General features: G+C 36.9%; 1 protein-coding gene across 2 annotated transcripts in view; it reads right to left on the minus strand.

Moving 5' to 3' along the window:
• Positions 1 to 17,480, minus strand: part of CTTNBP2 (cortactin binding protein 2) — an 83,757-nt gene that overhangs the window by 5,170 nt on the left and 61,107 nt on the right. The window contains exons 11-21 of one of the 2 annotated variants that reach the window (XM_062017758.1): positions 17,054 to 17,149; positions 16,608 to 16,687; positions 15,978 to 16,064; positions 15,795 to 15,894; positions 12,563 to 12,715; positions 11,218 to 11,405; positions 8,531 to 8,709; positions 4,833 to 5,038; positions 4,451 to 4,636; positions 2,751 to 2,811; positions 1,733 to 1,865 (exon numbers count right to left, since the gene is read on the minus strand). In XM_062017758.1, the coding sequence (XP_061873742.1) occupies positions 1,733 to 1,865; positions 2,751 to 2,811; positions 4,451 to 4,636; positions 4,833 to 5,038; positions 8,531 to 8,709; positions 11,218 to 11,405; positions 12,563 to 12,715; positions 15,795 to 15,894; positions 15,978 to 16,064; positions 16,608 to 16,687; positions 17,054 to 17,149 (1,469 nt within the window). Of the gene's footprint in view, positions 1 to 1,732; positions 1,866 to 2,750; positions 2,812 to 4,450; positions 4,637 to 4,832; positions 5,039 to 8,530; positions 8,710 to 11,217; positions 11,406 to 12,562; positions 12,716 to 15,794; positions 15,895 to 15,977; positions 16,065 to 16,607; positions 16,688 to 17,053; positions 17,150 to 17,480 lie in introns of those variants that run through there. The other variant, XM_062017766.1, reaches the window with a different exon arrangement.

The raw sequence follows: 17,480 nt of genomic DNA on the forward strand, positions 1-17,480 counted from the left end.
GTAGGAGATAGAGATTTCCCATTGAATATGATCAGAGGAAGATTAAATGTATGTTTCCAGAGCAATACTATTCAGCAGAGCTTAAGGGCAGTTTCCTAATAAATTTTATCCAGCCTCAGGGATATCACAGACAGGAATTATCCTTTTCTCTTCCTTCAGCCATGTTTCTTCCATACTATTTTCCTTCAAACCTTGTGGCCATGCAATAGCAGAAAGAGTCTGATCAGTCTTCTGTCCTCACTGAAAACTAGGCATTTTATCCCAGGGAGAAGCCAATCTGATTCCACTCTGCAACTGCAAAAGTACTTGATCCCAGCATAAGAGAGGCAGGAGGAACACATTTGAGTGAAAGGACAAATTAGAGAGCAGAAGTACGTATTTTGATGTCAGCCTGAAATCACATCACATAAAGAAAACATGCAACAGCACCCTTCCTTCTGTAAGGCTCTAGTAGGCAGCTAGGGAATTAGCAACAGAAATTCCAGCCATGGATGGTTCCACCCATGGTGAGGAAACCAAACAAAAGACAGTGACATCTATCTCCTTCCTTATCTAACTCATATTTCCTTGAATTGTCAACAATAAGCAATTACATTTTACATGTTATTAAACACAATTTTAAGTTGGTTGCCATTTCTTTAAGCACATCCCATTCTTTCAAGGATAGCTATGGTAAATCCCTGCTGACTACTGATTAACTTGCCAGCTTGGTGCATATGACTCATGCAAGTACTGCAAATACTTAACCCAACCCAAAACAAAACACCATATAATAAAGGATTTTATTAAATAGGTTGGAAATTCTTCCCAAACACAGTATTTATCTTTTTTTAAAAAAAAAAAACAACAAACTTGTTTGACTTCTCAGAATAAACAAAATACTTGATAAAGCAAAATGACTGGAACTGCTGTTCAGGCTGAGGAGGCTGCAACACATTGCCTAACTGGACACTAGCCTCAGATCAATGTCTGTGCTGCAAAAGATATGGAACAGCTGCTCAGGTGTGCCCACAAGCCTGCTGCCACAGCCTGTGCTAGGAGCAAAGGCAAAAAATAAACAGCTACAGCTATAGGGAGAGCTGGATGCTTTTGGTGCAAAAGGAAAAATGAGAGAGATCCACAGCTCCACCCTCTGCTCCAAAAGGCCTCTCCATAACCACTCACAACCAATTCCAGCACAGAACTCAGCTCCAAATCTATGAGCTTTGCAAACATCTGTCACCCGCTGCTGCTGCTGCTAAAGAAAAAAGAATTAGGCCATTCCATTCTTTCTTGCTTGGGGCAGCAAAACTGTATTTTGCCTGCACAGCAGAGGAGCCTTGTGATGACTATATGGGATTACATTAAACAAAGCAAATGGGCAGTGCATATTAGGAAAAACTTTCTATGTCTTTGAGACTACAAAACAGTTTCCCAGTGGAAGCAATGATAGTGTGAAAGATAACATGAGGAATAACAATGCAGGGAAGGCTGTTGTTGCTGGCAATTATGAACGTATAAATTTCAGCCTCCACTGCAAACATCTCTATGAGGAAAAATAGTGAAGACATTTAAAATAATTTATATTAAACCAGATCATTTACCCTCAAATGTATAGTTCATTAGTTGACTTTGTCTTATTCTCAAATAATTTAATGATTTTCTTCAGTTCAAGCAGTGCTTGTAGATTTAAACACGTAGCAAACAACTGCATATGGTAAGGTAGTAAATTATTTAAAAACCTTGTGTTTACCTTGCTTATGTCAGGCTCAGATTTGCTGGAACACATACTTTGAAGTTCCTGCACAAGATCTACTTCATCATCAGAACCAAGGGACAGCCTCTGCTCCAGATTTAATGTTCTCAGTTGATTCTTCTCTGAAGATCTGGTTAAAAAAACAAACCCAAACAAACAAATGGAGAGAAAAAGTAAAATTAAGGTACAACACAGCATTTTAAAATAAATATTATACACACCTGAGAAAAAATCATTTCTTTCCAAGTGACCTTTACTACCAGAAACAGAAAGAAAAGAACATCCCATTAAGTGGCAGTAGTAGTAAATAATTGTTAGATCATAATAGGTCTTCCTAGTCAAATGATTCTCTCCATTCTGAAATTCTAACAAAGGATTCTTCTGCCTACTGTCTTCAAAGATTCTTCTCTTTCTGAAATGGAACAACTGATTTTATTCCACTCTCTTTTTTGGACTTAATTCCAAACACTTAAAAACCCCCAGGCACAGTGGAAGCATAAATATTCTGTGCTCTTCGTTGACTGTGAATATGGTAAATCCAATGTTTTGTATTGAAGTAGTCTCAAATGCAGTTCCCTCTGGCTAATTCATAGACCTCCTTAGATAAAATCTGTATCATTTAGACTAAAGTGCATGTACTATGCCATTTTGAATAGCTATTCAGAAAGCTAAAAGAGCCAGAGGAGTTTTTAAAATATAGTACCAGGTGAGAAAAGCATATGGTTGGCTTTTCATGGCAGAATAACTGTTACATAACATTCTTAAGTCCTAAACCATTCTGTTACATAAAAAGACATGCAGTGCTGCAAGGTCTAAACTACAGAAATGGATTCTAAAATTATATCAAAGTACATACATTTTGTTTTCTCTCAGAAATTAAAATTAAAAAGGATTCCTTGCTTCAGATATAAACCCAAAACATTACCAACTACAAACTCTTCATCTATGCATTATAATGTGCTGGGCTACAATACAATTTTATCATTTTATTGCTTGACAAGAAATTAGAACTTACTTTGTGGCAAGAGAAGCTCTTTTCTTACAGTTTGATTGCAACATACTCTTAGATTTGATACCTGCACAAAAGACAGTGACTTAAGAGTATATCATGTGTGTTGATTTCTTCATTCTAAAATCTGTGATAAACAGGGAAAATGTGTTCTCATTTACTGGCTATTTCTATCAATAGAAGTCTGTTAAAGTTCAGAATATATCCCTTGAAACTATTCAGAGAAGCATTAGGAACAGCTAAAATGGCAAATGGGGCATGAATTGCCCAACCCTTTGTGGAAGACAGAATGTGAGGCTTCTGTGTGAGGCACATGAACCACCCTTACTAGTTCTCTCAGAGAAATCACTTATCAGTAGGAAAGTCTTAAGTTTGCTTCATTCAAGTGCAACCAAACAATTTGCCCTTACTTGGAATCGGGAACAACATCTGATTCTGACAGTCAGAAATGGAAGGCTACTGAAATAAATGTCAACATTCCATTTCTTAGCTATATTCACAGATATTAACTGGACTCCAAGAACATTCTCAGATACAAAACACAGTGTCAACTATCCTCCTTCAGGTTACGTTCATTTCATTTCTTAAATCCTCTTGGCAGGGTTAGATGAGTTCACATTCAAACAGAGAACTCACAAGGAAAAACTGGGATGTTAGAGTTGCAGTTCAGAAAAAGCAGACTTCTTTCTGAGCAAGAGTTGAAGAAATTAACAACTAAATTTAATGTTACAAAGTACCAAGAATCAAGTATTTCAGTCTCTTCTATATATGGAATCTTATTGTTCCTAAAGCGTGTATGTAAGCCTCTTTCTCTATAAATCCCTTCCTAACTCTTCTCACTGAAGGAGTTACCTTCATTTTCTAAAAGCAAAATAAGTAATTGTTTTTCTGTTCCACATTGTATTCAGTTATGGTACTCCTAAGTTTTCCTTCTAGACAGATGTGTACTTTTAGAAGAACGATATATTGCTTCTGCATGTATCCAGACATTATCCCTGTGTAGTAAACCTTTTGCATTTATACACATAGACCCAGTCATATAAAGCTTTCTTTAAGCAGTGGCATGTTGAAAATGACTCAAAACTTACATATATTTTTTGCAATTAAAGTGAAAATGAAACAGAAATCTTCAAATAAAAATCAAAGGTCTCTTCCTTCCACTACAGGGCTTCTGGATTATTTTATTCAATTTATCTAATCAGATTTAGTGAAGGATGCATGATCTGAGGCTGTGTGTATGCCCTTATGTGTACTTGGATTCAGATGATAGAAATTATTGTAGTGAAACTATAAAGTATGTGTAAAAAATCCCCCCAAAAGTAGCTTTACTGTAAATTAGGTGCAGAACTAAGGAGTACCAGCGAAGCACTCTCTCATCTGGTACTGAGGAAGAGAATGATAGAGCATTATTACATGCAAGATGAGTTGCAACCACTGCTCAGTCTTCCACCATCTGAGCCAAAGCCTACCTTATTATCAGACAACAACAGCATTAGAACAAACAAACAAGCAAAAATTGATTAGGATGCCTCACAATCACAAAGAAATATTTTTTTTGGAAAGAAAGTAAACATTTTTTTAATGGTAAACATAAACATGAGTGTCTAGTGGAGAGTTTTTAACTCACCATGTAGAAGAAAAGTTACATTCATATCTATGTAGCTTAAACAGCCACACCTTTCAGAACTGGAAATAAAAAGCTTTACCTTCAGTATTTGTCTCCTGCTTATTCCATGACTGGGAGGATAAATGGCCTGACTTTTTGCGAGGACTTGTGCTCACTTTTCTCCAAGAAGCATTCTCGCCTCTTTTCTTACTACAATTCTTGTAGCTTGAAACCACAGATAAAGGAAAATTTCCTCCCTTGAAATCTGCTATGTAATTATCTAGCTCTGAAACAGAAGTAGAAAGTTGTTAAGAAGAATTGACTGCTGCAAATATTACAATGAATTGACTGTTCTTCTCTGACTACATTGTACAACTCCTTAGTTTACTGACTGCAGATGGTTTTAACCACACACCTCCCATGGAGTCAGTTAAAAGCCCCTCTTTGCCAATATACTTGCCTTTCAGACTGTTCACTCTTACCTGTTCTGGGTAGAGGACAGCCATGCAAAACAGCTTTATTTAGCAAGATGCTGAGAGCAGCTTTAACAACAGCCTGTTGACCTTGGCTAGGATTTTTTTTGGCTATTGCTTGTCCTGGTACAGATGGTCTTTTCACAGAGGCTCTGGAGAGTATTGCTTCTTGAACTCTGGGAGCTATCACAGCATTCCATAACTTGGACATCCACCTGTAGACACACAAATAATCTCTTAACTTCAGAGACAATTATCAAAACCCAATATTCTATACTTTGGGTAACATAGCAGATTTTGCATTTTCAGGAAGCACATCTATTTTGGACTTCCTGTTGTACCTCATTTCAGGAAGGAACTCGTTTTCTTCACAGTAGGATTTATTTCTTTGCTTTATATTCAATTATTTGACCTAACTTTCTTCAGATAGCTTTGGGAAACTGTTTACCATCTGATACTTTTCCTTCTGTAAACCATGTTTTTCATTTTAAGAATGTCCCAGAAAGATGTGTGTTAATGTATATACAAAAAAAAAAAAAAAGCCTCTTTCACCTTTGCCAGTGCATGGAGAAATTTCCATGCTTGCAGGTGTTAATTCATAGCCTATTTGCTTTGCTGTCAGCATTGGAAAAAGGAGATATTCAGTTATGACTGCACCCTTTCCAGTACACTTCCACTTCTAAACTTATCCAGTTTACAAGACCTTTCTATTCTTACAGTTGCCTTGTTCTCACTCTCCTTCTGTTTATTTGATCTATGGTGAACTGTGTCTCTGGGATGCCATGGATTTTCCAGATTGTCTGGTTAAATTACAAAAGCTTGCTTCAAAGGGACATGGTTCTTCTAGGACTTTTGCTTTTCTAAGAGAGAGATACTATGTTGTTTTAGCACATAGGTGAAAAAAAAGTTTTAGGAAATAAAGAAATGCTATTTCTTATAGTTCTCAAGGGTTAAGGGCTAGGAGTTTCAGGCTTAGTGCTCAGTTCACATCTAGAAGAGACATTGAGACAATCTTTTTTAGGTCAAATCCAGCTATTATTTCTTTTTTTCTCTTATGGGAGGAAGATGGCAAGATTGAGAGTCAGAGAGTTTATATTAAAGGCTAGAAGAAATGGTAGGCTATACTGCTGTGTTTCAGCTTTGCACAAATCGATTCAGAAAACATGTAGGCTAAAATGTCAGTTTGACTTATATGAGCCATATTGTTGGCTATGTTGATACACAGAAGCCATCTTATTACCTCAAAAATTATGAGGACTTTTTTGGCTTTTTTTGTTTGGCTTTGGGTTTATTGTTTTCTTCTTGTTTGTTTTTTAAACTTAAAATGCATCAGTCATTTGATAGATGCATTTTTTGTTAGTTATGAAGCATTAAGACTGAGTTTTGATGATAAATACCCATGCTACATAGTGATGGTATGCGTGATAAAAGTTAAATTACTTTGAAAAATAGTAAGTGCAGTTGTTAAAATAAGATGTAATGTGCAATCTTGAGATGTGCCTTGAAGCTTCCTTAGCATAATGTTGTAGATGCTATTTCGTATAGATACAGTCTGATCGTATAGATACAGTCTGCTTCTGCCAGCTGAGTTAAGATACCAAACTGAACATTTGCTTTCATTTTAGTAAGCTATATCTCTCTCTTTCTGCCTATGTAAGCGTTTGATATTTTGCAATACTGCTAGTATAAATGTTCAGAGATGAATGTTGCAAAGACAAAATTAATTGAGCCCATTCTAATCTAACAGTTAATAATTGATGGGCTATCCCCTCTAAATAAAATTCCAGCCTGGTGACTGAATTCAGTCTTATGATGGCACTCATCTTGAGCAAGTCCCCAGTTCTTTGATATAGCAGATACTTAGGGAAGGTATAGCACCCCTCCGGCCCTGAAAAACAGCTGTATGTAAAGTGAAATTCTTCGCTGTTGGGACATCATCTTTAATTGCCTAGATCAAAATCAAGAAAAAAAGGTAGCTAAAATTTCCTCATTTATTCACTCTGCTCTGGAAACCACATGAAGCTACATTAAATGGCACACAGAAGGAAACAATTGCCGGTCACACCTCCTCTCTCCATTGCCAGCTGCCTGCTTCTGCTGCTTGCTTGTGCTAACACTTAGCCCAGAACAAACACAGTTGTAGATAGCTGTCTTTTGTCTTAATGAATTCAACTAACTCAGTGAAGCTATAATAAATGCCAGAAGCAGCAGAATAGCACAGTGGGGAGGAGGGGCAAGGGGACAGGAGTGGTTAATTAGATTGAAATAACAGCAACAAGTGAGCTGCTAATTAAAGCTGTTTCCTGTTAGTTACATGACCACACTGTTAGCCATTATGCTGCTAAACTAAAAGTGACAAGTGCTTACTGGAGCTGTGCTTTTTAATTGTTTATTAGTGGACAAAACGACATTAAAACGAGGAGTCAGATGGCATATTGCTACTATAATAGACATTTTGAGGTTGTGCTCAAAATAAAGCACTGTGAATCCAGTCAAAGTTACACTTACGAAAACTCCTAACTCATAAATGCATAATTAAGGTATTTAAATAATAGGTAGTTTTGTCCTCTACTAATGTCATTGGAATAAATAAACAATTAAGATATTTCAGAGGACCTGATTCAAGAGGGAGATGGAGATGGATGCATGGTACCCTTTTTCTTCTGTATTTCACAGCACCCATACAATTTCAAGCCAACATTATGTCCACATTTAGATTTTGTACTCTGGATAGTAGATCATCTGTCCTTTTAGAAGTGAAATTAACAAACAAAAAGTGTCAAGATCTGCAGACGGAAGATGAGAAAGCCAGTGCACACATTAAGCAAAGGACCCTGGAAGAGGGATCATCAGAAACTAGTACAAGAGAGAAAGTCAGAGAGGGAACATAAGTGGCAATTCAGGAGAATACTGTGAAGCAGGGTGGGAAAAGTAACATCTCATCTTCAGAAGCCAATGTTATTATTTGAGTTCTGAATAAGGCTGAATCTTCTTTAGAGGCTCATTACCTTTCTAATAAAGCCAAGCAACATCTTTGCATGATATGACTATATTTTGCATCACTTGCTAGCATTTGCAGAGAAGTTGGAGTGTGAGCAGATGTTCATGCAGTTGTAGGAAGGAGAACAAAATTTTTATTATGTTACTGGTCATCTAACCATATGTATAGCTAAATGTATATATCTGCCATATTTACTAAGGCAATATATCTGTGAAACTGTATGTATGTTTCAAAATTATACCAGATATTAAAAAGAGTGAGAAAACCTTCTACAAATTTCCCTTTTGTACAAATTCAAAAGGAAATGCTAACAACTTTTCAAGTTCAGAATTCTTGAATCTTGTTTTCGTCTGTTCACTAATGAACAGCTTTTTTTTACAGGGCTGTCTTCAAATGAAGAAAAAAACCTTTAAAAGGTTGAGCAATATTAGCCATTGTAGTACAAGTAATATTTTGCAACCTTTGTGTCAGAGAATAAATTATAGCTCACATGAGGACTGACTTTCAACCAGTGTTAGATGCTCAGTTCCCATTTGGGTCCTCCAGAATTGCCCTTCTAGTAGTTAAATATCAAACAGAAGCTTAAAACTTTCAGTAACTTTCTCTAAAATATTTTCAAGTTTGCTGAGTCAGGGTTTTAATTCTACATTTGTAATGAGTATCTAGTTGGAACTGAACAGTATCACATTTGGAACAGAAATCTTACTTGACCGTTGCTTGGCTGTGCCCTGGCACCACAGGACATGAGAAGAAATGTTTTGGCCCCATAAGTGCTTCAGGTGCCCCTAGACGTGATAAGCATGAGTTCAGCTGATGCCAAACAGCAAGAATCCAGTCTATGATCTTGCACACAGGATCACATGGAGGAGGTATTTTGCCTCTGAACTGCAGAGAGAAAAGATGCTTGATGTGACATAAAAACTCCGCTGCATACACTTTCCTTGAAACTTTGAAAATTGCTATTACAAAAATTAGGAACAGTCAAAAACCGGTCAAACTTTTTTATGGAGTATACTGAAGTCTTCTTGTATAGAAACATATTTCCCAAACCACACTTTATTAGATGTCCCCTTATCAATAAATTGACATACTTCTACATTCTTGTGGGAAACTGAGATACAAATTTAGCAGCAATGCTTTTTTTTATGCTGCTTAAGGTTACAAGAGATACCTATCATATCCTATGCAATGTATATGTATATCATTTACAATATAAAGAAAGCAAATCAAAGAACATACAGTCCCACTGAACAGGGATGCCTGATCCAGGCAGATCAGACATTAGCTGATTTCCATATTGATTTAGTAGCAACAAGGGAAAGATGCCGTCCTCCAAGACTTATATTTTATAATATAAATGTGCTTTTACTTTCCAATAGAATTTTACAACAGATTAACGTGTCTTCTATTTTGAACTTTGGAATCCACTATTTGAAGGCTCACACAAACTAACATTGGAGGTTGCATATGCCACACGTATGTGTTAAATATAAAAAGTACTAGCAAGCTAGGCATTTTCATTCATTATGTAATTAGGGAAGATACAGGAGGACACATGGCTTTTTTTTCTTCAAATAGTCATCATCTGCATATGTACTTTGGAGAAAAAAAACTTCATGAGATTGGTATCCAAATTCTGCTCAACTTCAGTCAGAGGTAGGAATCTATTGCGTTGTTAAATTCTGACCTGTGAGACTAAGGTTGCTTTTAAGCCTAAACAAAATAGCCTGAAAATGACTTCTGTTACATAATGTTACAAGTTCTGGTAGCCAAAGCAGTTTGGCAGAATATGTTTGATCCAGCCTTTATTTGTGAACGAGTCAGAATACCCCTGCTTCTGCAATTGTCTTCATTGCTGTATTTCTTGGCCTGGTGCTCAACCGAAAACAGTATCTTTCTTTGATTTTTAATTATCTGTATGATCAAAGTGTTTCTTTCCTTTAATAAGGGACTTAGATCACTAGATATTCTCCAGTGTAGGCTTGAGAATACAATCTTTATCCTCAAGAGGATGGAGGAGAATTCTGCTACATAACTTTTACTGCACTGTCCTCTGGTCTATACCTCATTCCAGCAGTACAGTGTATTTGCAAGATACCAGCTTCAACCAACCTACCTACTTGCCTACAGACAATCGTTACCCTCCCCATCCTTTGCAAGGATGGTGGGAAACCATTCCTACTCTCAATAGGATAACCACTCGTAATGGTTCCAGCTTACTATGCTTGTAGGGACTCAAAGATGTGAAAAAGGGAAACACTGTTTACTGCCAAAAAAATAACTTATAAATAATTATGAAAAAAAAGAGAAGTAATCTATAAAGAGTTTCATTGATTTTTTTTGATTGACTCTTTTTTATATTCTGTATTACTGTTCTTGCTCTTAGTGAATACCTAGGGATGTTTCTAAATTTCCTCATTATAATAATTGAAATGTTCAGCTACCACACATTTCCTCTTTTGCTTCTCATGGAATCAGTAAGCTTTTATAGGTGAGAACTTCGGCACAGGCTACAGGAGATGACATCCCCAAGGATAACCAAGACATATACAGCTGAACACTCAAACCAACAGTAGGCCTGTTGTCCCGGAGCAGAACTCTTTACTACTGATAGGTTGTTTTGTTCCTAGAATAATCCCCCTTTTTAAGTCTGGTCAAAACTCTGCTGCCAAAATCACTTTCCTTTGCAGCTGTTTTGATAGAACTCCTCCTCCCAATGTCTAACACTGCCTGACTGTCTGCAATAGCTGCTACCACACTGGAACTGTTTTCTTCCAAATAACTTTCAAAATCCCATGATTCTGCTTTTGCCCACAGCTTTCTTTTCATTTTCCATCCTCTATTTATTTATTCATGCTTAAACAGAGTCCCGAGCTTTATTCTCTTTTGGACTCTTGTTCCGGCTTCAGCAGGCCTCCTGGTTAAAAACAGCTTCCCTACTGATGTATTTTCACCCTTATTTCCTCTTTGATTTGGAAGTCATGAAAAGTCTTTTTGGTGCTTAAAACTTGGACGACATACAGAGGGCATAATTGTCTTATTTTGGATATAGAATAAATTCCTTGAGAAAGGGATTCTGTGTTTGCTGAACAGATTCTTACTATTATGCTCAGAGAAGATGAAAAAATGTATTGAAGGATGTTTTTGTATAGTGGATAAACAAATATCCAGAATATCATTATTTTCAGTCAATAGGTGTGTTTATGCTGATGAGCCATGGCCACACACCTTCCTATAGGAGGCCAAGAACAACATTTACAGATGTACAATCTGTCTTCCCAGAAATGAATGTGTTTTTTTTTCCTGAGACAACTTATCTCCTCAGTTTTACATTGTATGCATTTCACAGATCTGGTGATGAACAAAATTGCTGAAGTCAATTCAAGTTCTTACCTTGTTTATAACTTTTCTTCTTAAAAACCTTTGAAGCAAGCCATGCATTGGTTCCCCATCCCATCTAAGTTGAACCCAACGGAAATGCTGCTGAACCAGCAAGTCAGAGCCATGAAGATGACACTTTGAGATTGTCCCCAGTAAAAAGCAGTTCTCGTGGAAGTAAAAGGCACCAGACACTCCATTTGCTAAAAATGAACCAGGAACTATTTTACTGAAATAGTCAAAGCTTTGACATGACTTTCTATAAAAGAAAGAAGCAGTAACATAATTTGAAAGGAAAAAAAAAGGTAACCTTAAAATATAGAATCATAGAATGTTAGGGGTTGGAAGGGACCACAGCAACATAAACATGAACATTTGTATGTACTTCTTCCACAGCCAAGGGACTGTAGGTATTATTGTCAAATATTTACTGCTTGCTCATTAGGAGTGTAGTACTGGAAGAGCCCTGCTGGGTGAGTCAGGTCCTCCTCGTTTGTGTTAACTACATGATATGTTTACTAAATGTATGTCAAGGGTATGGTGCAACACTTTTTTTCTAGTGTCCAGTGATAGGACAAGGGGTAATGGGCAAAAGCTGGAACACAGAATCACAGAATGGTAGGGTTGGAAGGGACCTTTAGAGATCATCTAGTCCAACCCTCCTGCAGAAACAGGTTCACCTAGATCAGGTCGCATAGGAACATGTCCGGGCAGGTCTTGAAAACCTCCAAGGAAGGAGACTCCACAACCCCCCTGGGCAGCCTGTGCCAGGGCTCCCTCACCCTCACAGTAAAATAGTTTTTTCTTATGTTTAAGTGGAACTTTTTGTGTTCCAGCTTCATCCCATTACCCCTTGTCCTGTTGCTAGATACTATAGAAAAAAGGGATGCCCCAACCTCCTGACACTCACCCTTTCGATATTTATAAATGTTAGTAAGATCTCCCCTCAGTCTCCTCTTCTCCAGACTAAACAGCCCCAGTTCCCGCAGCCTTTCCTCGTATGAAAGATGTTTCATTCCCCTGATCATCTTGGTGGCCCTGCACTGGACTGTCTCCAGCACTTCCCTGTCCCTCTTGAGCTGAGGAGCCCAGAACTGGACACGGGACTCCAGATGAGGCCTCACCAAGGCAGAGTAGAGGGGGAGAAGAACCTCCCTTGACCTGCTGGCCACACCCTTCTTGATGCATCCCAGGATGCCATTGGCCTTCTTGGCCACGAGGGTACATTGTTATATTTGGTTAAGAATAACTCTTAAAATATAAGAACTGAAAGAAATACAGTTTTTCTCTTGTTTGTCATGTATTATAATACAACCATACTGCAGTAAAAACATTTCTCTATCACAAATTCTTTAAGTACCTCTTTGAATAGTGCAAGGGTTTTCTGAACTGCGATTCTCAAGAGGCGCCAGAAAATCTCCTAGTAATTCAGACAAAGAAGCTCTCTCCAGATTTTCTAAAATCACAATGGTTGTCTTGCTTACAGGAGGCTGCTTAACTGGGATTAGACAAGCTGAAATATAAAAAATCCCATTAACATCTACTTATGAAAATTGACTTTTATTTATGTATACAGCTTTTCCTACTACTAATGCAACAAAGGATTTTTTCCAATAACTTGTTCTCAGAAGAAGACAGACTGTATAATACCTTCAAACTGGAAGCACAAAATCAAACAATTGAAAGACTATCAACTGTACAATAAGAAAAAATATTGAAAGCTGTTATTAAAATATAATTCCTGAAAAGGCTATAATGGGATTTTCATAGACAGGAATGATTTCAGCACACTGAAAATACAACAGACAAGATAGCAATGACCTCTGAAAACATTTCCTTCATTTCCTGTAATATATCTTAAACTTAAGAAGTACTCTTCATACCACGTAGTGATAAAAGGATTCAGAATATTCCATGTTTATAATAAACTTAACCATTCTCTGAGATTGCCTGTTTGTTTGCTACTGTCCTCTCTTGAAAACTTCCTTCAATATCTTTAAGAATCATCTAAATAATCAGAACTAGTTTGAGGCCCAAAAGGCAGCACCTAACAGAGACCAAACTTAAATATATCTGTATCTCCTTTTTTTCACATTTCAGATATTTTCCTTTGTTTTTCCCGATTTTAACATCTTATTGCCTAAAAAACACAGGGCCTTTGCAAGTGTTTGTATAGCACTAAATCTGAGATAGATGCTTCTGTAATAGTTAACAAATATTTAACAAAACACTTGTCTTGACTGTCTCATGCCTTGCATTGTTTCAGAAGTTTTGGAAGGTGGTACTGAAGACAGTCATTAAGGAAAGCAATGAGTAATATAGGGCAACTGACTGTAGCTGATAATGCTATTTATTTGCAGTTTCCTGAATATTACTGCCCTGTTTTACTAAGAGGATATAGTTGGATAGCAGGGAGGACAGTTACCTCCTCTGTGGCTGATGGTACCATTTAGAAAGAGAAGGATAGTGTTCTTCTAGGAGAGGAGATGTGGCAGATGGAGCAAGAAGCAGGCAGCAAAATGAAAGACTTGACCAGTAGCACAACGCTGAAATGCAAGCACAGACTATTAAGAAGATTTTGTTGCTGACACAGACCAAAGCATTCTAAAGATGAAGCTTTCCTAAGAGATACGGCTAGTAAACAAAACAGACTATGAATTATTTTCTTGCCTGAAGGCCAAACACCAAAGCCTAACTGACTTCTGACTAAATGGTCTCCAGTGTGATACACTGAAAATGACATGTGGGAATAAGCACTGTCACAAGCTATCATCCAAATGGTGACCAGGTTTTCCTGGGAGAAAAAACTGACACAGGCCCCAGGAAGTATACAAACCAACAGAATGGAGCACTGCACACCATTGTATGAGCCCAAGGAATGGGTCTGCTTTTGTTCATGAGCACAGATGGTGTCAGAGAGGAGTTCTGACCACACACACATGCTGTAAACACACAGTAGGTAGAAGACAGCATTTGGTCTCGCTCACTGAATTGTAGTTTTTCTATTAAAAGGTTAGTCATTCTAGTTTGCTTGCATAAAACGTTTGCTTATGAGATTCAAACTCCTCTTGGTTTTTCCTACCAATCCTCTGAGAATCAGGGGCTGATTGTCTCAGATCTCTGGCTGTCTCAAAGTATCACATGAGAATGCATCCAGAGGCATTGCATTGATACAATTTCAAATGCCTAAAGCCCAGCCTCTTTCAATACAGGAAGTGAAATGTGAAAATCACAGCTCTTGAAACACAGGGTTATTCCAAGTAGTAATGATATCACATTTTGTTTTAATTTTGTGAATGACCATATTGAATGAGAGGTGAGGTTAAAATCCCGGAGCTGTAGAAGAGGCCATAATAGTAAAAGAAAAAAGCCCAACACTCATAAAACAGAAATGGAAAAAAGAAAGTGCAAGCTTTAAAGTGTTAAAAGCAGCTACAGATCTGAGAACTGCATGCACACAGCAAAACTATGAAAGCCTAATTTAATTTGAACAGTACCAAAGAAAACGAAGCATCATATCACCCTTCAGGCTTTATATTCTTACCATATGTGTAATAGATCATATCGTATCATATTACATTGCTATACTAATTTAACATATTATACATTATCATATACTATATTATTCCTGTATGGTTAATAAAATAATAAATTTATAAGTTAGTAAAGTTAATGTTGTAAGTTAATAGAATAAATCAGAGTTTGAATCAAAGAGTATGGGCAAAATGCAGCACAACCTGCCCAGGGACAAGCCCTCCACAGAAAATACTGCTTTTTCCTTCACTTTTTCTCCTTCGTACTTCTGACTCAGGTGCCCCCATTCTTCTGTTTCCATACTTAATTTGCCTGTTTTCACTGTCATTTATCTTTGGCTACTTTGTCCTCTTTTCACTCCTCCCAGTTATTTATCTTGCATTTGCACAGGTACAGCCTATTGATCCCTCTGAGAATACTTCGTTGTTGAGCACTCAAGTAACAGGACTTTAATCCCTATATAGCACATCCATTAAGAAAAAACTGTTCATTTTAACATTCAACTTTTTCTGTAAGAATGGTCAGAATACACACACACACACACACACACAACCCAACTTGCCTGTCTGGGCAACAAAATTTGTCTCAGATCCACACATAAATATCTAGTAAACAAGCATATGTCAAATGCAAGTGGTCTAACTCTTAAAGAACTCTTTCACTGCTCCTTTTATTCTCAGAAAGGTAATAATTATAACTTCCTTTCCATATATCTTTTTGTTTAAATGTTATAACAGCTACAGTAAGGCAACAATAAACTTTCATTTCTGATTCAGTAAATATGAACCATAGCAATCAATTTTTATGGCTCATAGACAGGAAAAGGAATAAGAAAGAAAAAAAGACATTAAAAACTATTAATTTTACTTAAATGTCACTAACCCTTGAGCTCATAATTAGTTCTACCTCAGTATTGCTTTCCCAAGCACCTAGAAAACTACAGGTTTTGTTAAAACATACCATCCATTATGCAAAGTATTTTAATGTATTTCTTTACTTTGTCCCACTAAAAATTTTCCTACAAATTACCAAAATCAGCCCTGATGAAATGACCTTACCACTACTGATGAACAGTTCTGCAAGCTGTTCCTTGGAGAATGCAGCATCCACCTCAACTTTAACGATTTCACATGTGGATCCTGCAGCGACTTGTTTTTGCTGTGTTGAAAATGTATAGATTTAGTGAAATAGTGCAAGCTTTAATCTATTAACTGATTCACTTTATATCGTTGTTGTAATACCTTCATGCAGGCTGCTATCTGGTATGCTATATAGTCTTGCAAACTTCCTTCTGGACCATGGAAAATCACATTACGGTATTGTTCAACCTACAGATAGACAATAAATTATTCTTGAAAAGCTCATAGACTTGGAGTTTTTTAACCTAGATGAGGCAATCAGTACCTTACAGACAAAATTCTTTGTTTTGCACTACCGGATGTTATAATCCTTACTGTATTGGTGTCAAAATAGGCAATATTTGCAACCAACATCTTGGAAATACAGTGACAAATGTATATCCTAATTTGTAAAAGTATGTGAAAAGGTATTTTGTCATTAAAACAATGGTTAAAACTTGAAAAATTAATGTAGGAAGGATGAGTTTAGGAATCACACGTATCTTCTTGATTTTGAATTAATATAAACCACAATAACGTTAAAATTATCGAAGAATAGTTTAAGTCACTGATAATTTAGGGACTTCAACTAAGGACTTTATTTCTAGGGGAAATATAAGGGGTAAGATTTTGGGGGGAGAAGTCCTGATGTTCTTTTACAGCATAGAAGATCAAATTTTTTTCAGTCAACTCCATTAGGGAAGTATTTTTATGTATAAATAGCATGCAGAGAGAAGCCAGTTTGGTACTTACCAAGCGGAGGTAATTCTGAAGTGTCTGAAGATGGATCATAGATGCGTATGTCACACTATTGAGGCAGCCTTCTTGAGGTCCTTTAAAAACAGAAAGAACTCTTTTAAATCTCTCATGTTTATAAGCAGGTATGATGGACACATATGCTTTTCATGCATAAAATTACAGGCTATGCCAATTAAAATGGTGAAGAACTGAAAGGCATTTATCTAGCAAAAGAGATTCATGACTATCCATGAGATAAGTAAAATGGATACTACTACGAAACTGTGAAAGGTAGTAGGGCTTTTATGTGCCAGCATATTTCAAATCAAGTTAAAAAACTAATTGGGTATGGTAACCCTGAGCAACACTGAGAAACAAAACCAGAAACAAATGACTCAAAATATGTATTTCATATGGAGTGTCTTGACATTCAAAACTGAAAATTCTGAATTGAAAATTACCAAACAAAAACACTGTGATATGCTCAGCTCTGTTGTTCTTCAAGAAGTCCCATGGTGGCTGGGAAAAAATCTGACCTGTTGACCATGAAATGTTTCCTGTTAAAAAGAAAAAAAAGAGAGAGTGATATCCCTTGTATCTATACAAAATGTCCTATGCTCAAGCATATTTCCTTGCTTACACAGATGGTGTGCATAGACTGACACATTTGACAAACTGGCCCCATGTACTAAATCATACTATTTGATACATGACTGAGGATACTAATTGCGACACAAGTTTAATAGCTGGCCTGTCTTTACGTGTAATATAAAGTAAAAGAAGATAATTTGCCTAGTGTAATGTGGAAAGGGCTTTCTTGGGGTGGTGAACAGGTGGAGAAGGAAGGGAATTTAAGATGAACTATATGAATTTTCAGAACCCTGTGCC

Source organism: Colius striatus, chromosome 1 (genome assembly GCF_028858725.1).
Source record: "Colius striatus isolate bColStr4 chromosome 1, bColStr4.1.hap1, whole genome shotgun sequence".
Lineage (NCBI taxonomy): Eukaryota > Metazoa > Chordata > Aves > Coliiformes > Coliidae > Colius > Colius striatus.